Source organism: Lepidochelys kempii, chromosome 2 (assembly GCF_965140265.1).
Source record: "Lepidochelys kempii isolate rLepKem1 chromosome 2, rLepKem1.hap2, whole genome shotgun sequence".
Taxonomy (NCBI): Eukaryota; Metazoa; Chordata; order Testudines; family Cheloniidae; genus Lepidochelys; species Lepidochelys kempii.
Window position 1 is genome coordinate 160,898,104 of NC_133257.1, and position 26,776 is coordinate 160,924,879.

The 26,776-nt window shown below is 40.6% G+C and overlaps 1 protein-coding gene across 10 annotated transcripts in view; it reads left to right on the forward strand.

Annotated features, from left to right (window-relative positions):
- Window positions 1–26,776, forward strand: part of PTPN3 (protein tyrosine phosphatase non-receptor type 3) — a 277,972-nt gene that overhangs the window by 206,505 nt on the left and 44,691 nt on the right. For all 10 annotated transcript variants that reach the window (XM_073332642.1, XM_073332646.1, XM_073332643.1 and 7 more), the window contains 6 exons: window positions 2,044–2,121; window positions 3,123–3,179; window positions 12,566–12,722; window positions 13,709–13,872; window positions 22,348–22,438; window positions 22,713–22,774. In XM_073332642.1, the coding sequence (XP_073188743.1) occupies window positions 2,044–2,121; window positions 3,123–3,179; window positions 12,566–12,722; window positions 13,709–13,872; window positions 22,348–22,438; window positions 22,713–22,774 (609 nt within the window). The remainder of the gene's footprint in view (window positions 1–2,043; window positions 2,122–3,122; window positions 3,180–12,565; window positions 12,723–13,708; window positions 13,873–22,347; window positions 22,439–22,712; window positions 22,775–26,776) is intronic.

Consider the following 26,776-nt stretch of genomic DNA (forward strand, 5'->3'; position numbering starts at 1 on the left):
GGCATGCACTAATAAGAGTAAGTCTGGTCTATTAAGATTTACATTTACCAAAGAGGAAAACACTATGCAATGTGGCAGGCAAGTCTGCCAGCTCTGTGGCTTTTCCATAGGCTCCAAATTTTCAGCCCCATCTGCAGAAAAAAAACCCCTAATTTAAGGGGAAAGCCCCATATAGTTGTTTGCCCTTCACCCTAGTTCCCCGTCTCTGGAGGAAGAAAAGTCAGTCAGAGCTGTTATACATGCCGGTAGACAGCAGTGCCCCTCAGCATATACAGCAGGCAACAGCTGCCCACCACTCTCTGGCTCCCCTTGCCCCTCAATCTCTCTAACCCCTTTTCCCCATCCCCTCCAGAGAGAGCTGCTGCCCAGGGCCCCCCATCTCCCTCACTAGTACCAACTCCAGTGCTATGCTGACTATTCCCAAGCACCATACCTAGCCCTGAAGCCCCCTTATTGCTTCCCCTCCCCAGCCTCACAAGTCTTCCAGGGGTCTAACAACCTTCTACTCCCCTCCTGTTTCCTTGACTGCTTCCCTCACCCTTCTCCCCCTCCATACTGCCGAACTAAACCACGTGTGGGAAGTGGGGTAGGGGAGAGGTGTATGGCAGAGTAAAAATGCCTAGGGTGTGGCAGGGAATGCAAGGGTGGAGGGTGGAATAGCTAAAATTGAGCCTCTTGATGGGGAGTGTGAAATGCTATTGGGGGAAGATTAAATTCAAATGCTTCAGGACAGAGAGGGGGATAATAACAATGAAATGTGGATGGTGGATAAAATGACATTCCTTGGGGTGAAGGACTGAAATGTTGATGTGGGCAAGCGCGGAAGAGGAAAACAATCAAATGCTGGGATTTCCTATTCCCTCTTCTCTCCCCTCTCCCCTTTTTTTTTTTTTGCCTTTCCCTAGTTCTAAACAGTTTTATGTAAATATACTGAAATTTATGCAAGTTAGACAAATTTGCATGGCCTGTGCTTTTTGCTGTGAGGATATTGGCAGTTCACTTAATATATTTTAACAGTTTCTAAAACTAGCACCCGGTCCTTGCTGTCCTTAAGGGTTTAAATCCGTAGCTGAATCAGTTGGATTGATGTGTGCGTGTAGAGCTGGTCAAAAAATGGACTCAGTCCTGCTGGTAATATCGACATTTTGAATTGAAACAAAAAGATGTAATTTCTTGTGAAATTCAGATACATAAAAATGTTTCATTTTGATGATGTTAAAACATTGTATTATAACACATAATATATAATATAATATGAAAGTCAAACACAAATTAAATGAGACAAGAAAGTTGAAATTAATCATTTAGATTTTTCCCATCAAAAAGTTTGTCATCAGCATGTCTCTGCAAAAAGTTTTGCTTTTAGCAAAACATTTCAATGACACTTAATTTTCTTATGGAAAATTGTTCAGTAAGATTTTTCAACCTGCTCTATGTGCAGCCATTACTTTCTAAGTTTTGCACTTTAGATTATAGTTTCGAAAAATCTAAGTATGCTCAGCATGCAATTTTCCAACGCCAGTAACTCAGTCTAATCGCAGTTAATTCTGCTGTGAATCCATAAAGTAAACTACCCCTCAATTAAGATTATGTCAATGCCAATTTTTACACCTCAAACTTCAGACACTCTGGCTTGTGGAACTCTTCAAAAAGATTCCAAATATACTTCTTTATGGAAACATTTATTTTTTATAGTTCTTGAAATCAATAATGTCTAGCCTACTTTTGTCTGAAACTTAACAAAAAGTCCTCTTTGGCAAGGGATCAGGCATTGAGGAGGTGATCATTTCTAAAAATTGTGGGCAACAGGCTTGTGATCAAAACCATTGTGCATCATTAATTGTGGTAGTCTCTGCCACTTCCAGTATAATAAACAGCAAAATACAAACAGTTTTTGTGTACTGTACAATCCTAGCTCCTCATCATTTTTACCATGTTTACTTTTTCTAATATGAATTAATAGGAAATATTGTGTTCTTTTTGCCATTATTTTGTGTAAAGAAATAGAAAATATTAGAAGATTTTTTTTTCAATGTGTTGCAGAATGAAGTAATTGATGGAGATTTGCTTTTGGTGCGAATCACTCCAGATGAAGATGGGAAATTTGGATTTAATCTGAAGGTAAAAAGGGAGCCTTAAAATCTCATGAACATGCAATATAGTTAAGTAACTAGTGTCTTAACTGAACAAATCAATATTGTTTTCCATTTTTTATATCCATGTTTACATCAGAGGTAAGAGATTAAGGGATATGATGAGCCTTTGCTGTCCCACAAGGATTTTTTTTTGAAGAGTTAAAAACTCTAGCCAAGATTTTTCAGAAATAGGTGTTTAAGATTAAGTTCCTAAATTGCTTATATAGGCACCCAAATAATGGCCTAATTGGCTAAAGTAAGTATCCAACTGCTTCTGTTGTCTTTAGTAGAAGTTGCTGTATGTCCAACACATCTGAAAAGCAGATCATTTATTCAGGTGCCTACCAGTGGACTATGGAGCCTAACTTCAGGCGCTCATTTTTGGAGAACTAGGCCCTTCATGTTTTACAATCAACAGAACATGTTAATGGTGTGTGTGCACCCAGTGGTGAACCAGTTATTGCAAAGGTGACAACTAGTAAATGAAGGAATTGGAGGAGGAGGTGCAGCGGCAGCTTCCGTAATTTCTGATTAATGTCCTTTTTAAGGCCCTGTTACACTGCCTGAATATATAAATATATATATAAAGTGGCTATAGTGAAAATGAGAACCAGGCTCCAGTTCTAGCATCTGATCCCTGTCACTTATTTGTGGGCATTGTTAGGTCACCTGTTTCACTCACGAGTCCTGGGGAAGATGTATTTTATGTCCATAAGACTTCGGTGTCATATAAAATAAAAAAGGGATAAAAAACCAACAACACTTGGAGATTCATAGTTTGATCCTGCAAGATGCTGAGTTCTCTGGTCCCAGTTCAGCACAGCACTTAAGCATGAGTACTGAGCACCTTGCGAGGTCAAGCCCATGACAGTGAAGTACAAAGCATAAATTTTATATTCACATAGGAACAAAAAATAGACTATTTGTTGTATACTGCGTACATCCTAATGGTATCTTTATAGTCACTGTTTACTTAACATCTTTTAGGGTGGTGTTGATCAAAAAATGCCTCTGGTGGTGTCAAGAATAACTCCAGGATCATCTGTAAGTAAATCCTCATGTAGTTTTTCAGTGTATGGCTTTGTAGCAAAGCTAATTTTTTTCCAGTGTCTGTACACATGAAGTATATTGTAACACATAGCTGAAATGTCTTTTTTATGACTCGTACAGTAGATACATCATCTAAATCAAATTTGGGAGGACAAATGTCATTTTATTTTAAGTTTTTATTTTGGGCACATACTTCAAAGTATATTTTCCAAACTTCTATAACAATTGAGATAAGACCAATTATAATTTGATATGAATTCTGTGTGGTTTCTGCTGCAGTCTGCATACTGCAGATGTTTCAAAAAGAAAGGTTTCATCGTAATTAGACCACAGTATAATACAAGAATTCTCTAACTTTTTTGTAGCACAGACAACATCACAATAGAGAAATTGACTTGTGTCCCACATCCTGCCCCAATCATGAATGTGTGGCCCACATTACCTATCTTTGTCATCATGTAACATCCGTGTGGCAGCTACAGCTTGCTTTTTTTCAGCTTTCTTGAACAAATAGAATTACGCAAATTAATGAATTTGTAGTTGTCTCAAAGAAATGTATGAACTGAAAACAGAGGAGCCAGCCCCACATGACCAGTTAGTGCTCTCCTGGCAGACCACCAAGCAAGTGAACAAGGGGCAGCAACGTTTGGGAACCTTTTATCCAATCCATTAGATTTGTTTTATGGGAAAGAGGTAACTTTACATGGCAACTAAAGGCAACAAGTTACATTTTCTGAAAGTACAATAGAACCTCAGAGTTATGAACACCTTGGGAATGTAGGTTGTTCATAACTCTGAAATATTCATTACTCTGAACAAAACATTATGGTGGTTCTTTCAAAAGTTTACAACTTTTGACTTAATACAGCTTTGAAACTTTACTATGCAGAAGAAAAAAACCTGCTTTTAATCATCTTAATTTAAATGAAAAAAGCACTAGAACAGTTTCCTTACCTTATCAAATCTTTTTTAAACTTTACCTTTATTTATTTAGTTATTTACATTTAACACACTACTGTACTGTATTGGCCTTTTTTTTTTTTTTTTTGGTCTCTGCTGCCGCTTGATTGCATACTTCCAGTTCCAAATGAGGGGTGTGGTTGACCGGTCAGGTCATAACTCTGGTGTTTGTAACTCTGAGGTTCTACTGTACTTCAAGATTAATGTTGATCTTACCATTTTCCACAAAAAGTAAAGTTTCAGAGTAACAGCCGTGTTAGTCTGTATTCGCAAAAAGAAAAGGAGGACTTGTGGCACCTTAGAGACTAACCAATTTATTAGAGCATAAGCTTTCGTGAGCTACAGCTCACTTCTTCAGATGCATATCGTGGAAACTGCAGCAGGCTTTATATATACACAGAGAATATGAAACAATACCTATTCCCACCCCACTGTCCTGCTGGTAATAGCTTATCTAAAGTGATTTCCAGCACAAATCCAGGTTTTCTCACCCTCCACCCCCCCACACAAATTCACTCTCCTGCTGGTGATAGCCCATCCAAAGTGATAACTCTTTACACAATGTGCATGACAATTAAGCTGGGCTATTTCCTGCATAAATCCAGGTTCTCACATCCCCCCCACCCCCATACACACACAAACTCACTCTCCTGCTGGTAATAGCTCATCCAAACTGACCACTCTTCAAGTTAAAATCCAAGTTAAACCAGAACATCTGGGGGGGGGGGGGGGTAGGAAAAAACAAGAGGAAACAGGCTACCTTGCATAATGACTTAGCCACTCCAAGTCTCTATTTAAGCCTAAATTAATAGTATCCAATTTGCAAATGAATTCCAATTCAGCAGTTTCTCGCTGGAGTCTGGATTTGAAGTTTTTTTGTTTTAAGATAGCGACCTTCATGTCTGTGATCGCGTGACCAGAGAGATTGAAGTGTTCTCCGACTGGTTTATGAATGTTATAATTCTTGACATCTGATTTGTGTCCATTTATTCTTTTACGTAGAGACTGTCCAGTTTGACCAATGTACATGGCAGAGGGGCATTGCTGGCACATGATGGCATATATCACATTGGTGGATGTGCAGGTGAACGAGCCTCTGATAGTGTGGCTGATGTTATTAGGCCCTGTGATGGTGTCCCCTGAATAGATATGTGGGCACAGTTGGAAACGGGCTTTGTTGCAAGGATAAGTTCCTGGGTTAGTGGTTCTGTTGTGTGGTATGTGGTTGTTGGTGAGTATTTGCTTCAGGTTGTGGGGCTGTCTGTAGGCAAGGACTGGCCTGTCTCCCAAGATTTGTGAGAGTGTTGGGTCATCCTTTAGGATAGGTTGTAGATCCTTAATAATGCGTTGGAGGGGTTTTAGTTGGGGGCTGAAGGTGACGGCTAGTGGCGTTCTGTTATTTTCTTTGTTAGGCCTGTCCTGTAGTAGGTAACTTCTGGGAACTCTTCTGGCTCTATCAATCTGTTTCTTTACTTCTGCAGGTGGGTATTGTAGTTGTAAGAAAGCTTGACAGAGATCTTGTAGGTGTTTGTCTCTGTCTGAGGGGACTGAGGTAAAAAAAGGACTGAAGGTAAAAAATCCATTACAATCTACATACCACACAGACTATGCTGACAGCTTATGCCACACGCTCTCAAAGAAACTGCGGAATCACCTGATCAACATCCTCTACAGCAAACAGGGAAAGATTAAGAATGAGCTCTCAAAAATGGATACTCTCATAAAAAACCAACCTTCCACACACACTTCCTCGTGGCTGGATTTTACTAAAACTAGACAAGCCATTTACAACGCACACTTTGCTTCTCTACAAAAGAAAAAGGACACTAAACTTTCTAAACTACTACATGCTACAAGGGGCCACAGCAATGGTTCCCTCAACCCACCTAGCAATATTGTTAACCTATCCAACTATACTCTCAGCCCAGCAGAAGGAGCTGTTCTATCTCGGGGCCTCTCCTTCTGCCCCTCCACCCCCACGAACATGATACAGTTCTGTGGTGACCTAGAATCCTATTTTCGACGTCTCCGACTCAAGGAATATTTCCAAAATACCTCTGAACAGCATACTAATCCACAGAGGTCTCCCAACCAACACTACAGAAAGAGGGATTCTAGGTGGACTCCTCCTGAAGGTCGAAACAGCAGACTGGACTTCTACATAGAGTGCTTCCGCCGACGTGCACGGGCTGAAATTGTGGAAAAGCAGCATCACTTGCCCCATAACCTCAGCCATGCGGAACGCAATGCCATCCACAGCCTCAGAAACAACTCTGACATCATAATCAAAAAGGCTGACAAAGGAGGTGCTGTTGTCATCATGAATAGGTCGGAATATGAACAAGAGGCTGCTCGGCAGCTCTCCAACACGAGTTTCTACAAGCCATTACCCTCTGATCCCACTGAGAGTTACCAAAAGCAACTACAGCATTTGCTCAAGAAACTTCCTGAAAAAGCACAAGATCAAATCCGCACAGACACACCCCTGGAACCCCGACCTGGGATATTCTATCTACTACCCAAGATCCATAAACCTGGAAATCCTGGGCGCCCCATCATCTCAGGCATTGGCACCCTGACAGCAGGATTGTCTGGCTATGTAGACTCCCTCCTCAGGCCCTACGCTACCAGCACTCCCAGCTACCTTCGAGACACCACTGACTTCCTGAGGAAACTACAATCCATCGGTGATCTTCCTGATAACACCATCCTGGCCACTATGGATGTAGAAGCCCTCTACACCAACATTCCACACAAAGATGGACTACAAGCCGTCAAGAACACTATCCCCGATAATGTCACGGCTAACCTGGTGGCTGAACTTTGTGACTTTGTCCTTACCCATAACTATTTCACATTTGGGGACAATGTATACCTTCAGATCAGCGGCACTGCTATGGGTACCTGCATGGCCCCACAGTATGCCAACATTTTTATGGCTGATTTAGAACAACGCTTCCTCAGCTCTCGTCCCCTAAAGCCCCTACTCTACTTGCGCTATATTGATGACATCTTCATCATCTGGACCCATGGAAAAGAAGCCCTTGAGGAATTCCACCATGATTTCAACAATTTCCATCCCACCACCAACCTCAGCCTGGTCCAGTCCACACAAGAGATCCACTTCCTGGACACTACAGTGCTAATAAACAATGGTCACATAAACACCACCCTATACCGGAAACCTACTGACCGCTATTCCTACCTGCATTCCTCCAGCTTTCACCCTGACCACACCACACGATCCATCGTCTACAGCCAAGCTCTGCGATACAACCGCATTTGCTCCAACCCCTCAGACAGAGACAAACACCTACAAGATCTCTGTCAAGCTTTCTTACAACTACAATACCCACCTGCAGAAGTAAAGAAACAGATTGATAGAGCCAGAAGAGTTCCCAGAAGTTACCTACTACAGGACAGGCCTAACAAAGAAAATAACAGAACGCCACTAGCCGTCACCTTCAGCCCCCAACTAAAACCCCTCCAACGCATTATTAAGGATCTACAACCTATCCTAAAGGATGACCCAACACTCTCACAAATCTTGGGAGACAGGCCAGTCCTTGCCTACAGACAGCCCCACAACCTGAAGCAAATACTCACCAACAACCACATACCACACAACAGAACCACTAACCCAGGAACTTATCCTTGCAACAAAGCCCGTTTCCAACTGTGCCCACATATCTATTCAGGGGACACCATCACAGGGCCTAATAACATCAGCCACACTATCAGAGGCTCGTTCACCTGCACATCCACCAATGTGATATATGCCATCATGTGCCAGCAATGCCCCTCTGCCATGTACATTGGTCAAACTGGACAGTCTCTACGTAAAAGAATAAATGGACACAAATCAGATGTCAAGAATTATAACATTCATAAACCAGTCGGAGAACACTTCAATCTCTCTGGTCACGCGATCACAGACATGAAGGTCGCTATCTTAAAACAAAAAAACTTCAAATCCAGACTCCAGCGAGAAACTGCTGAATTGGAATTCATTTGCAAATTGGATACTATTAATTTAGGCTTAAATAGAGACTTGGAGTGGCTAAGTCATTATGCAAGGTAGCCTGTTTCCTCTTGTTTTTTCCTACCCCCCCCCCCCAGATGTTCTGGTTTAACTTGGATTTTAACTTGAAGAGTGGTCAGTTTGGATGAGCTATTACCAGCAGGAGAGTGAGTTTGTGTGTGTATGGGGGTGGGGGGGATGTGAGAACCTGGATTTATGCAGGAAATAGCCCAGCTTAATTGTCATGCACATTGTGTAAAGAGTTATCACTTTGGATGGGCTATCACCAGCAGGAGAGTGAATTTGTGTGGGGGGGTGGAGGGTGAGAAAACCTGGATTTGTGCTGGAAATCACTTTAGATAAGCTATTACCAGCAGGACAGTGGGGTGGGAATAGGTATTGTTTCATATTCTCTGTGTATATATAAAGCCTGCTGCAGTTTCCACGATATGCATCTGAAGAAGTGAGCTGTAGCTCACGAAAGCTTATGCTCTAATAAATTGGTTAGTCTCTAAGGTGCCACAAGTCCTCCTTTTCTTTTTGCGAAAAAGTAAAGTGTATCAGTTCCTGATTGCTTAATAAGATGATGTAGCTGACAGGCAAATGTTCACTTTTAATGTGGTGTGCAGAGCATTTGAAGGCTATTCTGACTACAAAACTAGAAATTCTTAATGTTATAATCTTTTCATCCTTTTTGCTACTTCATTAATTTGCTCTGGAATGACTCATTATTGGGACATTTCCCATCCAGGGAACTACATGGTATATTCCCACATTATCTTTCCAGATTGTGAAGGTCACTTTTTTTCTCTTCCCAAAAGAGTTCTGGAATTATTTGAACAAACGTATGCAACCGAATAAATCAGGTGTTTTCCCTTCTAAATCCGAAAGTAATTGAAAATACAATTTAAAGCAATCTACCTCTAGTTAAGGAACAATACTCATCTGGGAGTATTCTATTGTGTTTATAGAGTATTCTATTCTAGAGTTCTATTGTGGGTAAATTAACTTTTGTGGCTGTAGTGAAGGGAGATCCATCTAGCTACTTTGGGTGGAAGACAATGCAAGAATGAAGAAATGGAACTATAGTTAAATGTAGATGACATTTAAAAGTACTTCATGTTAAAAAGTCAATAGTTTAATGTCCTAAGAGGATAATGAGGAAGCCATTACAATTATAATTGATTCAACCTCAGATTGAAAACAATATGGGGAATTTTTAGAACCAAGAAAGAAGTACTTCATATTATATCAAACTTTGGCATTCTTAAACTGGATGAAAAGCCATTAGCACCATTGTCTTGAAAAGTTTGATCTCTGAAAAAAAAATTATATTGTACCTGCATTGAAAGGATTGATTCCTCTCCTCAATCCCTTTTTCTCTGTCTGCATTGTGGATTCCTTGGTAAGTGGCTGACTAACAGCAAGCATTCTTGGTTACTGGCAGAGAAGAATGTCAACTTCCAGGCAAACTGTTAATCACTGTAAAATGTTTATGCCTCACAATCCACTCTCTGCTTTCTTCTTTGACTCACTTGATTAAATCTGGGCCTACACTAAAAAGTTAGGTCAACCCAGCTACATCACTCAGGGGTGTGGAAAAATCTAACCCCCTGAGCAACATCATTAAGCCAACCTAACCTCCAGGGTAGACCGTGCTAGGTTGATGGAAGAATTCTTCTGTCTACATGGCTACCACTTCTCAGGGATGTGGATTAACTTCAGTGATGGGAGAACCCCTCGAATCGTTGTAGAGCGTATCTACACTGAAGCACTACAGTAGCGCAGCTACAGCACGGCAGACGTGCCACTGCACAGTTTCTAGTGAAGATGTAGCCTTGCTGTAGAATTGAATCTCAAAGATACTAACACCAGAGTTACGGACTTACTGGTCAACCAGACACCCTGTGGAACCAGACATCATCAATCAAGCAGCAGTGCAGACCAAAAAAAAAGCAAATACTGTACTGCCTTGGGGCTTTAGCCCTGGGGCTCAAGGCTTCCACCACGGTGAGATTGGGCTTGCAGCTGCATGTTTGGGGGGGAGTTCAGGGCTTCTGACCCTTTGGAGCCCTGGGGCCCAGGAGCTTGGGTCTTAAGCCCCGCAGGGGGCATAAAGTCTCAGGGCTTCAGCCACAAGGGGTTGGGGCTATAGTCGCAAGGATTGAGGGTCAGGCCTCCAGGTGCAGGTGGGGAGCTCGGGACTCAGGGCTTTAGACTGGGGAGAGCACTGGGGCTTGGAGCTTTAGCCCCATGGCTCCGGTCCCGGCTTCAGCCCCTCTGGGGCACTGGACTCAGAGCTTTCACTACGAGGAGAGCACCAGTTTCAGTCCCAGCACTCCTCCCCGTAGCTGATGCCCCAAGCCCTAACTGAAGCTGAGAGCAGAGCAGTGGGGAGCCCCAGCGTCCCGTTTCCCGCCCCCCCCCCCGGGCTGAAGCCAGGAATGGAGCCACGGAGCTGAATCCCCAAGCCCCAGCTCTCCCCCCAGGTCTAAAGCCCTTAGTCCCGGTGCTCCCATGGGACAGAAGGCCAGAGCCCTGGTGCCCCAAGGGTCAGAAACCCCGATCCTGTTGTGGCTGTCCTTTAAGATTTTTTCTTTGCCTTTTTGCATTTTTTCCCTTCTTTGTTCATCATTTTCAGTTCTCTCCATTACAACTATTTTCCCTTCTTTCTTTCCCTCTTTTTTTGGTCTTTCTTAAAACACCCACACACCTCAGCACACTGCCTCTTCCCTTTTTCCATGCTGGAACTGCAGCTTTTCCATTTTGCTTATGTTCTGTCTTCCATTTCACTATTTTCTTTCCCCCTTATCTGATTGTGTCTTTCACACTCCCACTTCTTAGTTTCAGTCTTCTTAACATATGTGCAACATGCCTCAGGTGGTACGTGACCATGATGCATCACCAAATTTGGTCCGCTGGTTGTTCTCTTGTTTCTCTCCCCACCTACCCAGATCACCCTTTTCTTCCTGCAGATTTCCCCTTTTTGTCTTTCTCTCCCTCTTGGTTTTGCCAGTCTCACCGTTTCTTTTCATCATCTATTATTTCTGCCTGCAAATGCGATATGCCATTAGCCCATTTCTCTTCCTCAGTCTGTCAGCTGTTCCCCATTCAGCCTGAAACATGTAAACCAAGGCAGGGAGGAAAGTGCTAATCCGGACGACTTGTTCCCAGTCCTGTTTTTTGACAGCACAAACAACATTGGGTGAACAGACATTGATTAGCGAAGCTCTGCAACACCAACAGATATAGGTGGGGGAACAATTAAGATTAGGTTGAAAGGATGGGCAGATTTCTAGCATCTAGACTTCATTCTGATGCTGCTGGGTGCCTCCAGAACAGAATATCTGTTTTTGCTAGCAACAAGCAAACATGAGTGATTTTGTTCTGCTTCTAGCAGGCCTCTCCCAGAGAGATTTTGGCTCCACAGGATCCTTGCTCAGACAGCCTTGCTTTGGCCTTAGATCTGCCGAGTCCTAAAGAGCACTCGTGAAGAACAGAGGAGAAATTCCAAAGCCCACTGCCGAGTCCAGTATAGGGAGGATTCTAGCAGATCTTCACACAATCAGGGAGTGTTCACAGCATGCATGGCACACCTAAATCCTGCCACTTTCTGTGGCTGCAGGGGCAGGAATAGGATTTGCCCCTACGTGTGGCGCCTGTGGGTGTTGGAGATCAAAGGACCTGTCCACACCATCTTACTTTGAAAATTGCTGATGGGGAGGCAGGAATAAAGTTGCTAACTCCCTGGTAGAATCTGATCACTTCTCCCCTGTGGAACAAGAAGAAGCTTGTATGAATCTAACAAAAAATGCATAACTCATCAGTTGTGTTTATAGTTCAGTAAAACCAATGATGTGTAATACAGGAACAGCCCTCATATATGGTATTTAATATTAATCTTCAGTTTCCATGTATGATGATGGAGCAAAACTAACGTTATGAAGCATTTTTACTCAATACCAATTGAAACTTACACCTATTTTTTGCTATTTTAATCATTCTGCTCTCTTTTATGTGTGTGACATTTTACATCATCTTTCTAAAAGTCCATATTTCTAAATATTTTCAAAATCTTGCTAAAAGTCCGATTGTAAAGCTCGGATGCATCAAACATATCAAGTTATGGCTGCTTGGTAAATATAGATGCCAAAGTATTAGAAACTTTTGCATAGCTGTTAATGGGCTGTGTGAACTGTTACTCTCATCTTCATTCTGAAGCCACTAGAACAATTTTAGATCTGAATCCTCTGACATAGCTTCTGATACCAAGGGCAAGACTTTGTTAGGAGAATAACTTTGTCTTTGCTGCACGATGAATTCAGTCTCCCTGAGATTAGAAATGTTCTACTGAAGGTGTTGGATAAACTGACATTTTTTTTCTTTGGTTGTGAAACAGGCTGATACATGTATTCCAAAACTGAATGAAGGTGATCAGATAGTGTTAATCAATGGTCGAGACATCTCAGAGCATACTCATGACCAAGTGGTAATGTTTATAAAAGCCAGCAGAGAACTGCACACAAGAGAGCTTGCACTTCTGGTCAGGCGGAAAGGTAACTGCACTAAGGATTTTAAATGTAATTGAGACTGTCATGCCTTTAAATTGTGGCTTTTTCCCCCTTGCAATTTAATATATTAATAATCAAGAGTTATTCTGTGAATGGGTCTGTACTGAAATAGAGTGGTAGCATTTGAGATCGTCTCTCTTCTTGATTACTAACACAAATGTTTGAGCCAATAGTCTTATACATTCAAGTGAGGAACACTTCAACTCAGAATACTTTTTTTTGCATCATACAACTGCAGTTTTGTGAGGTTTTAGTCAAAGTGAAGAGTATTGACCCAAGTGGGTGAATATTCTGAGAAAACTAAACAATACTAATTTTAAATAGAAAATATGGCAGCAAGTTTCTGCTTAATTTTAATTTTTTCAATGGTACAAATAAATAGTTTCTTGCACAAAAACATTTTGATAAACATTTTAAAATAGAGTGCCATTTTCTAAAACTTCTATTCCAGATGTGGAAATAACACTAAATTCTCCCCACCACAAGCATACAGTGAAAAATGTAATTTACAACAAATCCAGAAAGCTCATTTTGTCATTCTTGAAATGGGCATATTTATAAGTTTTGTTCTAAATTTCAATAGGTGAAATTCATGGGTTTCTTTCTGTGGTGGTGACCTGTTTGCCTCCTCAAAAATTGATGCGATAGGGTTGCTGGTGTACCATTAGATTAAGCTTTTGAAATCTGGATGCCTAGTATCTTACCCATATTTAGGCACCTAAATCATTGGTCTCGTTTTTCAAAGGAGTTGAACACCTGCCACTCTTACGGATTTGTGCAGAACTGGGGTTGGTCAGCATGTGTAAAACTATGGCCAAATTTATTTAGATGCCTCAGTTTGGGGTTAGTAGCCTAACTTGCAGCATCAAGGAGGATTGAAAATGTCCATTATACTCAAGTAAGTTTTAACATAAGTAAAGATTGCTACTGGATGCATATAAAAAGTCTATATTTGCCTATCTGTCTTTCAGTTGCTAAACCCTTGGTTGAGACCAAGTCAGAAGATGAAGCAGATTCCCAGAATTTTCTAGAATCCATTATTCGCACGTATTCAGAGTACGGTGACACACTAGAGGAGTCTATGGAACAACTGAAGAAAGGTCTGGAAAGCGGGACAGTACTCATTCAATTTGAGGTAGGTAACATTAAATTCAGTTACCTGGTGGTTCTGACTGAGGAGTGATTTTAAGGCATTTGGACATTTATCGCTCCCATTCAACCCCATCTCAACAGGTTTAATACATCCCCCTCTCTCTCATGCTCACTCTTACACTCTCAACCATATTGGGGAACCGTGAGTTATTGGTCTTGCATGAAACACTATGTGTTAAAAAAAAAAAAATCGGTGTTTAAGGTTTTTAGTTCAACCACCAGAGGCGCCTCCCACCCCCTCCCTTCATCTTAATTTTATGAATTCTCTTCATGCCAAAAACAAAGTTTTCTGACAGAAGTCATACCAGTCTGCACTTGATAGTTTCCTGTGTCACACAATGAAAATGCAGGATTATCCTTTATGAAAGCACGTAACAGTTTATCACTGTCCAGTCCCAGCATCTGGCAGTCTGAGGCTTGGGAACACCCAAAGCATGGGGCTGCATCTTGGCCAGTAGCCATTAATGGACCTATCCTCCATAAACTTATCTAATTATTTTTTTAACCCAGTTATACTTTTGGCCTTCACAACATCCCCTGGCAGTGAGTTCCACAGGTGGACTGTGGGAAGAAGTACTTTCTTCTGTTTGTTTTAAATCTGCTGTCTATTAATTTCATTTGGTGATCCTTGGTTCTTGTGTTTATGTGAAGGGGTAAATAACACTTCCTTATTCACTTTCTCCACACCCTTCATGATTTTTCAGGCCTCTATCCATAGCCCCTCTTAGTCTTCTCTTTTCTAAACTGCCCACTTCCAATCTTTTTAATCTCTCCTCCTATGGGAACTGTTCCATACCCCTCATCATTTTTGCTGCCTTTCTCTGTTCTTCAGTTGTTCTTCAATGCTTTTCTTGTGGCAAGGTAATTCAGTGAACCAAACCTGGGTCTGTAAGTCCCTCTTGCTCTCAGGGCCTCAAACTCTCATTTATAGTGATTTATGATGTCCTCTTTTCCCCCCAATACGTGTGGGCCATTAATGTCAAATTCCCCAGATACAGAGTAGCCCACTCTGCAGCCCAGAAGCTTGACGAGCAAAGGGATCTTTTTTTTCCCTCTAACTGCTCAAATTTTGTTTCTTCCCTCCCTTGTCCCCATGCATAGCAAAAGATTTTATGGCAACGCATTCCTGCTGAGGTGTGGGTTCTGACCTGTTGCATAAAACACTTCATGATTTAGGTCCCTATTCCTGAATTATGCTCTGGGATCTAAGATTTCATTTTTAAAAGCTATTTTTCTATCCCTTCTGGTTATGAAATTAACTTTATAAACATGAACAGATTGTAAATAATGCTGCAATGATTTTCTGAGTCTGCTCACTGTCTTAAACAGTAACTCCAAGAAATGTGAACTGCCCCATGCATCTGAATATGTTGTTAATTGTGAAATCTGAGTCCTGGTCTACACTGGGGGGGGAAGTGTCAATCTAAGTTACGCAACTTCAGCTATGTGAATAACGAAGCTGAAGTTGACGTACTTAGATCAATTTACCGCGCTGTCTTCGCTGTGGTAAGTCGATGGCTGACGCTCCCCTGTCGACTCTGCTTCCACTTCTCGCTCCTGTGGAGTACCGGAGTTGGCAGGAGAGCACTCGGCAGTCGATTTATTACGTCTAGATTAGACGCGATAAATTGACACCCCCTCCTGCTGGATCACTACCCGTCAATCCTGTGGGTAATGTAGGCAAGCCCGAAAGGTGCAAGTTTAAATATCAAATTTAACTAGTTTGCTGTTGATCATTAACAGAATTAACCTGCTGGTGAGTTTATCTCACAGACTCAAATTGCTTTCCAGCCCCTACCCAGGTGCCAAAACCTCAAGCTTATCACCTGACAACTTTTATGTTCATTTGCTGATACAAAAAATATGCAGCACAGTGAGAACTTAAACTGTGGGGACAGCATAAAATAAGATCAATTTAATATAAAAATGAATAAAATAGGGGCTACAGTGCTGATTGTATTGTTCATTTTCTTACTGAAATCAATCAACACCTCTATTTTTAAAAATGAATTGAACTCTTCCTAAACTCTCAATCAGCTGCACCAAAGTGATGAAGAAACCTGGAGACCTTGCCACAAAATTTAAGGGCAAATTACCTTGCCATTCAAGGGATTTTGTATATAATGTTTGCAGTTGTCCCAAAAGATTTCAAGTTTCTTACCATCCCTTCATCTTTTTAGATCCCTTCGTAGTATTTCTCTATCCCTTTTGGAGTTTCCAACTGCACTCAATGTAGCAACCTCTGTAAATTTCATTAATAAGTTTATCCCCTTTTTTGAGATCACTGACGATCATGTTAAATAAAACAATAAAAAGGACTTTTTCCTTCTCTTATCCCAGTAGATACTTGCCCAACTCAGTCAACATTGTTCATCTTTACCCCTTTTCCAGTTTTTGACATTTTTCAGTCTATGCGTCCATTCATACATCCAAGCTAATAAGACAGAGGTGAGCACACTATCTCTAAGGCTATGTAAACACTGCACTCTTCTTTCAGCAGTGTGTAGAGTATATACTCAGGGTAGCCCCATTAGCATGGGTGTAAGGAGCAGTGTAGACAATGAGGCACAGCTTACCTGGGTACAGACACGCCTAAAAGGTGTGAATGTATACCCAAGTATGTACCCTGTATGGCTCTCTACTCTCACCCAAGCTGTGCCATCCCAACTCCACTGCTATTTTTACTTTGTAGTGTCCCACTGCCTCTCAGCTGCTGGAGCCATTCCCCACCACGGGGAAAGACTCTGTCGGCTCTCCACGTCTAGAGCCTTTCCCCACTGCAGGTAAGGAAAGACTCCAGCAGTGGGGAAAGTCTCCGCCAGCTCCCCACTGCCAGATTTTTCTTCTGCTGCCTCCTTCCTGTCAGAGCCTTTCACTAACATGTGTAGCTACAGTGTGGCTGCAGCTTGCTTTTTGTTTGGCGTGTCCTGCGTGGATACAACATTTATTTCCACAGATATAAAACAGACACCAGGCTCACCAGCAGCTGTCCCTGGTCACACTAGTGTGTGCAAGTGGCTCACAAGCTCGCACACAGGAATCCCTTCTGCGCAGCAGCATGTGTCTCCTGTCTGGGAGCTTGCGAGCCACTTTCACATGCTACTGTGACCAGGGAGAGCTGCCAGTGATCCTGGTGCCCACCCAGTGGGCAGGGCTGGGGGCAGTACAGCCACACCAAAGGAGCTCCCTGGGCTGGGTGCTGGCTCCTGTGAGTGGCGGCCTGACATGCTGCTGCTTTTGTCACTGCGGTTTCTGGTAGAGCCCTGCAGTTCTGCAGATATCCACATCGGCAGATATAAATGTTGTATCCGCACAGGGCTCTACACATATCTTACACTCCACTGAAAAATGGTGTGTAGTGGAGACATAGCCCTAGTAAGTGGACTACCTCATTTGCACTAGCTGAATTTTATTATCTCTAGAGATAGAGAGAGAGCATTGCATTATTCCAAGAAAACAGTAATTGCCAGAGTCAGTTTTCCATTTTTGAAAAACAATCCCACATATGTTTACTTCAGACTTCTGGTAGTTCCCTAGTTCTCCAGGAATTTTTTGGAAATAGTCAGTGGTTCCTTAGCCAGTTCCTTAATTCTAGGATGCAAAGTAATTAGTTTATATCATAGACTTAATAACCTATTAAAATTCAGTTTTAAAAGTGTTTTTGAATTATGGGCTCATAAAACACCTTTAAAATATAAAATTTCTTATGAGAAGCTCTATATGTTTCTCCAGAGTTGTGGGGAGGGGAGATGGAGAAGAAAAAATTTGTAAAACTGTCCTTTGATATGTTCAGTATGTGGTGGAACAAGGGGAATGTGGAGTTTGCAGTGGCAACCATTGCTAATAGGCTTTGGTTTCTTATAATAGCTAAGCAGATCTTCAAATACGATGTGATAAAACAGAAAGCCATTCATTTACCTGCTGTGCTTAGAAATTCTCTCTGGTGAGTGGACTTTAACATAATACATTTTAAGCCGGGAAGGACTCTGAAAACTCTGAGCTGAGATCTTGACATTAATAATATCTTTGTCTTCCACTAAAAGCACAAATCGCTAATCAAACCAAAAACTGAATCTAAATTTTAATTGATGCAAGTATTTAAAAAATGTACTAACTAGGTCTCTTCCCATGTGAGTTTTTCTCCTGCTTATGCTGTTCAAACTGAAAATGTGTAGCAAACTATGATACTGAGTATCAGGATTCAGTTAACCTTATAGAGGAACTAATTTTCAACACGTTCTCTTGGTAACCACAGATTTTTATGTAAAAAGATATTCTGTCAGCATCCTGTTGCTTTTACTCTATTTGTGTATGGAATCTTACACTAAAGCCTATATTGTTTTAAAATGGCAAGATACATTAAGCTCTTTGGAAGAATTAAAATTCCCCAAAATTCTTCAAGATTTATTAGGGATTAGATTCTTAAACCTTCTTTTACTTCAAAAAGGTAAAAGTAGAGTTGAGGGTGGGGGATGGAAATATATGAACATAATAATTTAAATATGTATTGTGTGTATATATACATCGTGCTTTGTAAACAGATCTTCATTTTAAGATAAGTTAATTCTGTTGATTTGAAGGAAATAAAGACTTACGCTTGAGCTGTTCTCTTGTTCTGCCAAGTAATGACAGGGTGAAAATTTTAAGACCTTCAGGCCTGAAAGTTTGTGATCTGTTTTCTTTATAAATAATTCTCAGTATCTCTACAACATTGAAGAGAACATAAAGATGAAATAAGACTATGGCCCCTGTAAAACAGAATATTTCAATATCCTTTACAGGAAGCGGGTTTTTTTAAGATCACAGTAAAAGATAGTAAGTGGGCTTGGCCTTAATAATACTGTAATAATACTTAATAGAACTGCGAAGGAAGATAAATTGATAATCATAAAAGGTATAAGCTAATTAAGTTATACATTTCTTAGGATCTTGAAAAATTGTTTCTCTCATATTATATTAGGGCTGTCAATTAATTGCATGAGTTAATTGCGATTAACTCAAAAAAATTAATCACGATTAATCACAGTTTTAATCGCACTGTTAAATAATAGAATACCAATTGAAATGTATTAACTATTTTTGGATTTTTTCTACATTTTCAAATATATTTAAATTATAACCACAGAATAAAGAGCGTACATTGCTCACACTATATTATTTTTACTACACATATTTGCACTGTAAAAATGATAAACAAAAGAAACAGTATTTTTCAGGTTTCAGAGTAACAGCCGTGTTAGTCTGTATTCGCAAAAAGAAAAGGAGTACTTGTGGCACCTTAGAGACTAACCAATTTATTTGAGCATGAGCTTTCGTGAGCTACAGCTCACTTCATCGGATGCATACCCTGGAAACTGCAGCAGACTTTATATACACACAGAGAGTATGAAACAATACCTCATACAAGTGCTGTAGTGCAATATCTTTATCGTGAAAGTGCAACTTACAAATGTAGAATTTTTTTATTACATAACTGCAATCAAAAACAAAACAATGTAAACTTTAGAGCCTAAAATCCACTTAGTCCTACTTCTTGTTCAGCCAATCGCTAAGACAACCACGTTGTTTACATTTACGGGAGATAATGCTGCAGCTTCTTATTTACAATTTCAGAGTAACAGCCATGTTAGTCTGTCTTTGCAAAAAGAAAAGGAGTACTTGTGGCACCTTAGAGACTAACCAATTTATTTGAGCATGAGCTTTCGTGAGCTACAGCTCACTTCATCAGATGCATCCGATGAAGTGAGCTGTAGCTCATGAAAGCTCATGCTCAAATAAATTGGTTAGTCTCTAAAGTGCCACAAGTACTCCTTTTCTTATTTACAATGTCACCTAAAAGTGAGAACGGCCATTTGCATGGGACTTTTGTAGCCAGCATTGCAAGGTCTTTACATGCCAGATATGCTAAACATTCGTATGTCCCTTCATGCTTCAGCCACCATTCCAGAGGACATGCTTCCATGCTGATGACGCTCATTAAAAAAAATGTGTTAATTAAATTTGTGACTGAACTCCTTGGGTGAGAATTGTATGTTTCCGGCTCTATTTTACCCGCGTTCTGCAATGTATTTCATGTTATAGCAGTCTCGGATGATGACTCAGCACGTTGTTCATTTTAAGAACACTTTCACTGCAGATTTGACAAAACGCAAAGAAGGTACCAAAGTGAGATTTCTAAAGATAGCTGCAGCACTTGACCCAAGGTTTAAGAATCTGAAGTGCCTTCCAAAATATGAGAGGGATGAGGTGTGGAGGATGCTTTCAGAAGTCTTAAAAAGCAACACTCCGATGTGGAAACTACAGAACCCGAAACAACAAAAAAGAAAATCAACCTTTTGCTGGTGGCATTTGACTCGGATAATGAAAATGAACATGCATCGGTCCGCAGTGCTTTGGATTGTTATCGAGCAGAACCCATAATCAGCATGGACGCATGCCCTCTGGAATGGTGGTTGAAGCATAAATGGACATATGAATCTTTAACGTGTCTGGAATGTAAATATTGTGCGATGTTGGCTACAACAGTGCCATGAGAACACCTGTTCTTACTTTTAGATGACACTGAACAAGAAGCGGGCAGCATTATCTTCTGCAAATGTAAACAACCTTGTTTGTCTGATCAATTGACTGAACAAGAAATAGGACTGAGTGAACCTATAAGCGCTAAAGTTTTACATTTTTTTATTTTTGAATGCAGGTTTTTTTGGTACATAATTTTACATGCGTAAGTTCAACTTCCATGATAAAGAGATCGCACTACAGTACTTGTGTGAGGTGAATTGAAAAATACTGTTTATTTTGTTTTTTACAGTGCAAATATTAGTAATAAAAAAATAAGTGAGCACTGTCCACTTTGTATTGTGTTGCAATTGAAATCAATGTATTTGAAAATGTAGAAAACATCCAAACAATTTAAATAAATAATATTCTATTATTGTTTAACAGTGCAATTAATCGTGCTTAATTTTTTAATCACTTGACAGCCCCTATCTATCTATCTAGCTAGCTATCTATATTAGTCACTTGACATATATATGTTGCAAAATGAAGCTCTTGTATGTTAAGACATACCAAAACTATAGTCACATCACAGTCATAACATTTGGGGGGGTGGGGGGGAGTTAAAAATTTAATTACGTAGTCACATAAAAATTTTCCCTGCAGTAGACTCTGTACCTTGGTCAATTCATTCCCTTGCCTCATTGTCTGCATGTCATCCATATAGGCCCAGTGTGTTTTCATTTACACCATTATAAATTCATATTTATTCCAGATAGACTCCGTTCCAAAATAACACACACATCTGCAAGACCCCGTTTAATTCACTGTTCCTTGAGGCCTCTATCCAACAAAGTATTTAAGCATTTAAATGAGGGTTCTTCCGTTGCAATGTGCTTGTGTATTTCTAGTCATATGTGTTAATGATATACATGAGTACAATGCCCCCAAGAGAGATGATAAAAAGATTGTCAAGTTACATAGAGATTCGAAAAGTGCTTTGAGGATTCTGAGGGCATCTGGTGTGTGCATTAGTAAGACTATAAGACATGGTTACCAGAGGTTATGACCCCATACTCCTCAATATAGATCTGAAGTAGGGTTGATTTGTTGTCACGGACACAATTAAAGAAGTCCATCCTTTCTTTTGCACCCAGCATTTCAGAATTTTTTTCATTCTGTCTCCCTGAAATAACTTTGCTTGTTCTTCCATGTTGGTTGTTCAGCACCATTCTCTTGTCTCTTTACACATCTCTTTTTCACAGCACACTGGACACCTGTTCTATTGTTTAGCAAAAACTTAATTAATAAATTCCATATTCGAGTGTGTTACATTCGAAAAGCATGTTTTATGGTATTTGCATAGGTCTAATGTGAATGGACTGTTGTTAATATCCTGCTATTAAGCTGTTTTTTAAAAGCCACTTCAGAATTTCACAGCTAAAATGCAGTAGACTTTGCCCCCCCACCATTCACACCCACCCCCAAAGTCCGTGGAAAATAGCAGTTTTAGTCTAGTAAGTTAACATGTGCATGAATATGTATTACCATTCATTCTGGGAAGTGCCAGTCTTCAGTAGTTACTTCTCTTCTGCTTTTTATTGCCGTCTTCTTTCTTCCTCTCTTTCTAATCCAACATTCTGCAATATTTATCATAAGACATGGGAACAGTCAATGACTCTCACACATTTCCTTGATTTTTTTCGGACATTCATGTACAGAAGATGATGGACTAGCAATAATAGTAGGGTTTTTGTTCTTGTGTTTTTGGAATTTAAATATCACCCTCACTTTAATTTTGTAGGCAGTGAAAAAAAGATGGCTTTCACATTGCATAGTTGCTTTACATAAGTTTCTTTTAAAAGAATATGCATTTACATGTGGATCTATTTAGTGTCTATAGTGTTTTTTGCATAAGCAAATTCTTCAAAATGTTACCTCTTTCATATCTGTTTTGTAGCAACTTTATAGAAAGAAGCCAGGGCTGGCTGTTACGTGTGCAAAAATACCTCAAAATATGGACAAAAATCGATACAAAGATGTTCTACCTTGTGAGTACTAAGTACAAAATTTGACTGTTTTCTTTTATCCTCTAAATAATGCTTTACATGTTATAAAACCACCACATTGAGTTTTGCCATTACTGAATTTATTATATAATCAAAGTTGTGTAATTGTGCATCCATGTTACATTCTAAAACACTTCTATGCTTTGTTCATGTGCCTGTGATGACTTGGTTATTTGATCGAATGAAAGGAGGTGATAATAAAGCATGCCACCCAATTGTTAATTTTTTTTAATATTTTAATTTTTTTTTTTTACAGATGACGCCACACGGATAATATTGCAGGGAAACGAAGATTACATAAATGCAAACTATGTGAATGTAAGTTATATAGGCATCCATATTAATTATAGAAAGAAATGAATAATATTACAGCAAAGTTATTTATTTATTCATTTATTTATTTAATTTTAAAAAGCCTAACATTTTGTTCACTAACTTTAGGAGCTCATAAGTAGCTTAAAGTGCTTCATTAGGAATGCAAATATTTAACCATTAGCAGATGTGCAGGGTTATTTTTAATCAGTAAAAACGGTCAGACAGTTTCATATATATTGCATCAATTTTAAGATCAGTAATTTTGTGGGGTTTAGTAATTAGTATTTGTCTAATAATGTATATCTAGGATTACAGGCACCTGCTGCTGAGGCATTGCACTGTGGTGGGAAAAGGCTGTAGCAGGAGGAGGCTCCGGGGAGGCCACATAACACTACATTGCTAAAAACAGCAGTGTAGCCCTGGGAGGCACTGCTTGGGCATGTAGAGAGCAGTATAGGTTATATTTCCTGGGGGATTCAGGTGTATAGGACAGTTGACTATACTCTACTCTCTTACACGATGCCTCACCATCTACACTGCTATTTATAACTGTGCTGGCTGGGTGTGCAGTGTCTGCACCCTATGTTTCTCAGTAAGTGTAGACTCACTTTAAAAAGAATGAATGTTTCCCTCCTCTCACTTGTCTGCATTTTTTCAGCATATTCTCAAGAGGGCTTGAGGCCTGACTGCCACTTAGAAACATGTGGGTGATGGTGTGCCAGCCAGACCAGTAGCTGGTCCCCAAACCTAGCATTCTCTTAAACATAAGATTTCAGAAATACCTTACTGCTTTGTATTCTAGAGGGAAAGGCTCTTTATGTCTCCTTCCTACATTATTAAATTTACTCACTCATTAAAGGGATGGATATTTCCTTTAACCTTAAAAAGAAGCCTCCCTTAATGTGTTACTCAGTGTGAGGGCCAAGAGCTACAGTCTGACCCAAGTATGCTTTGGTATTCAAAAACTTAAGGGTAGTTCAGAAGCTTCCCAAGACATCAATAAATTAGAACTTTATCTCAAACACTACAAGCCCTACATATTGATACTTTCACTTTTTTGCCATCAATGCAACACACACTAAGTATTTTCTAAATGATACCTTTATTTTAGGGTATGTCTACACTGCAGTCAGAAATTTGATTTGCATCTTGTGTAAACACTCCTGCACTAGATTTAATCTAAATGGAGCGATAAAAATAGCAGTGAAGCTGTGACAACATGGGCTTCAGTATCGGTTAGAAATGCAAGTATGTGCCCAGGATTTCCAGGCAGGCTTGCACAGCCTGTGCTGAAGACTGTGCTGCCATGAACAACCACACAAGTTGCAGGTGGTCCCTCTTGGAGTCAACATTACACATCAATTTACTGGAACTATAAGCAGTCTGCAACGCATGCTCACATTTTTTACCTCTGATCAGGAGCAAGACCCTCAAGGTACTGAAAGACAACATCACTTGCATGTTTTATATAAATTGTCAAGGGGGAGCAAGGTCACATTCTCTTTGCCCTGAAGCACTGAGATAATGAAACTGGTGCATCCATCATAACATCAACATATCAGCTACCTGTCTACCAGGATGTCAAAACACCACAGCAGATGCACTAAGCAGAAAATTCTCTGATGATCACAAGTGGGAAATAAATACCATGGTCTGACAGAATATATTCAGACATTGGGGTTTCCCAAGTATAAACCTTTTTGCTACAGCCCAGAATGCCAAGTGTCCACAGTTCTGCTCAAGAATAGGATTGGGCTCCCAATCTCTAGGACAGTGGTTCTTAACCTTTACTGCAGCCTGCACCCCTTTGGTTCTCAAAATATGTTCTCTTGTCCCTTATCAAAAATCGTTGAAGTAGGTCAGTTCTTTAAACCTAGATATATTTTTGTTTGTATATTACAGTAATCATTAAAGTCTAATGTTAATAAATACATAGGTTTGATGAAACAAAGTAGTTGTACTTACGTGCCTGTGCTTAATTTGTGTTTTCAGTTATTTACCTTCTAAAAAAATCTGGCATGTCTCGCACCCATAGAAAGGGCATCTTGTACCCCGGGTTAAGAACCACTGCTTTAGGAGATGCTTTCCTCATCAAGTGGGATGTGCGTCTGCTTGCCCGCTACCTCCTTAATATCCAGAGTAATACACAAGATGAAGGCCAAACAATCCGTAGTCCTCTTGATAACTCCTACACTGCCCAGACAAACTTGGTTCCCTTACCTGTTGCAGATGGTGGTATGCCCACCACTCAATCTTCCTCTTCTTCCATATCTCTGGTCTCAGGATGCAGGCCGGTTCATCATCTGAACCTAGAGATCCTCCACCTGAAGGTATGGTTCCTCCATGGTCTCAGGACAATGAAATGACCTATTCAGAAGGTGTAAGGGACATACTATTAAATAGCAGAAGGTCGACTACACATTATGTTTACCTGCACAAATGGAAGAGATTCCACATACAGTACCAGAACCGGCAAGCCATAGCTATTACCTCCCCCTTGCCACTGGTACTAGATTACATACTGGAGCTAAAGAAATCTGGACTATCATCGAGCTCACTTAGAGTACACCTTGCAGCCATCGCAGCTTTCCATCACAAAGTTCATGGCTTCTCAGTTTTCACCCATCTTATCACTAAATGGTTCCTTAGGGGTATTTGAAACCTTTATCCTGAAATACAAGTTCCCACTCCACCCTGGGACCTTAACCTAGTACTACTCTGTCTCATTGGTCCCCCATTCGAACCCATGGAAACATGTTCACTTATGCACCTATCGATGAAGGTGGTCTTCATCGTCACCATCACATCGGCACAATGTGTAGGAGAACTAGGGACTCTCATGGCATACCCCCCATATACAATTTTCTTCAAAGACAAGGTCACTTTAAGACCACACCCTACATTTGTACCCAAAATACCTTCCTCATTCCACCTGAATCAACATATCCACCTCCCATCTTTTTTCCCTAAACCTCACGAGAACAAACGAGAGGCAATGTTCCACACTCTAGATGTCAGACGGGCATTAGCATTCCATCCTGAAAGGACTAAACCTTCAGAAAGTCACCCAAGCTATTTCTTTCTGTTACGGAAAGGTCTAAAGGATCAGCCATATCTAAGCAGAGGATTTCCAGGCGCGTTCACCGTTACTACTGCCAACATGATCTGCAGCCCCCACCAGGAACTTGAACACACTCCATCAGATCGGTCTTCACTTCAATAGCCTTCCTGAACAATGTGTCCATCATGAACATCTGTAAAGTAGCCACCTGGTCATCAGCTCACCCCTTCACAGAGCACTATGCAATTGAGCAAGGCTCAACCTCAGATGCTTTATTATAGGACTAACTATTTTATCATCCCTTGCAGATCAAACTCCTAAGACCCATCCTTCCAGCTAGGGATTCACCTAAAGTGGAGCACCCACAGGGACTGCTCGAAGAAGAGAGGATTACTCACCTTGTGCAGTAACTGAGGTTCTTTGACATGTGTGTCCCTGTGGGTGCTCTGCTACCTGCCCTCCTTCCCTCTGCTTCAGAGTTCAGACAAGCACTCTAGGTGGAGAAGGAAGTGAGGGAGGTTTGGCCACAGCGCTGTACAGCTGCCAGGGGGTGCCACGAGACCAGGGGAGCATATGTGCAGCCCAAATAGGCAGTGCTACTGAGAATCTCCGGTCACGGGGATGCAGACTCACCTTAAGTGCAGCACCAACAGGGACACACATCTGAAAGTATCTCAGTAACTGCACAAGGTGAGTAACTTCTCTCATCTCTTATTTAGAGCCCATCATTATATACATGTAGTTGGGATTATTTTTTCCAATGTACTTTACATTGCACTTACGAACGATTAATTTCATCTGCAGTTTTGTTGCCCCATCACCCAGTTATGAGATCCCTTTGTAACTCTTTGCAGTCTGCTTTACATGTGACTATCCTGAGTAATTTTGTATTTGCAAACTTTGCCACCTCACCGTTCACCACTTTTTCCAGATCATTTTAGAAT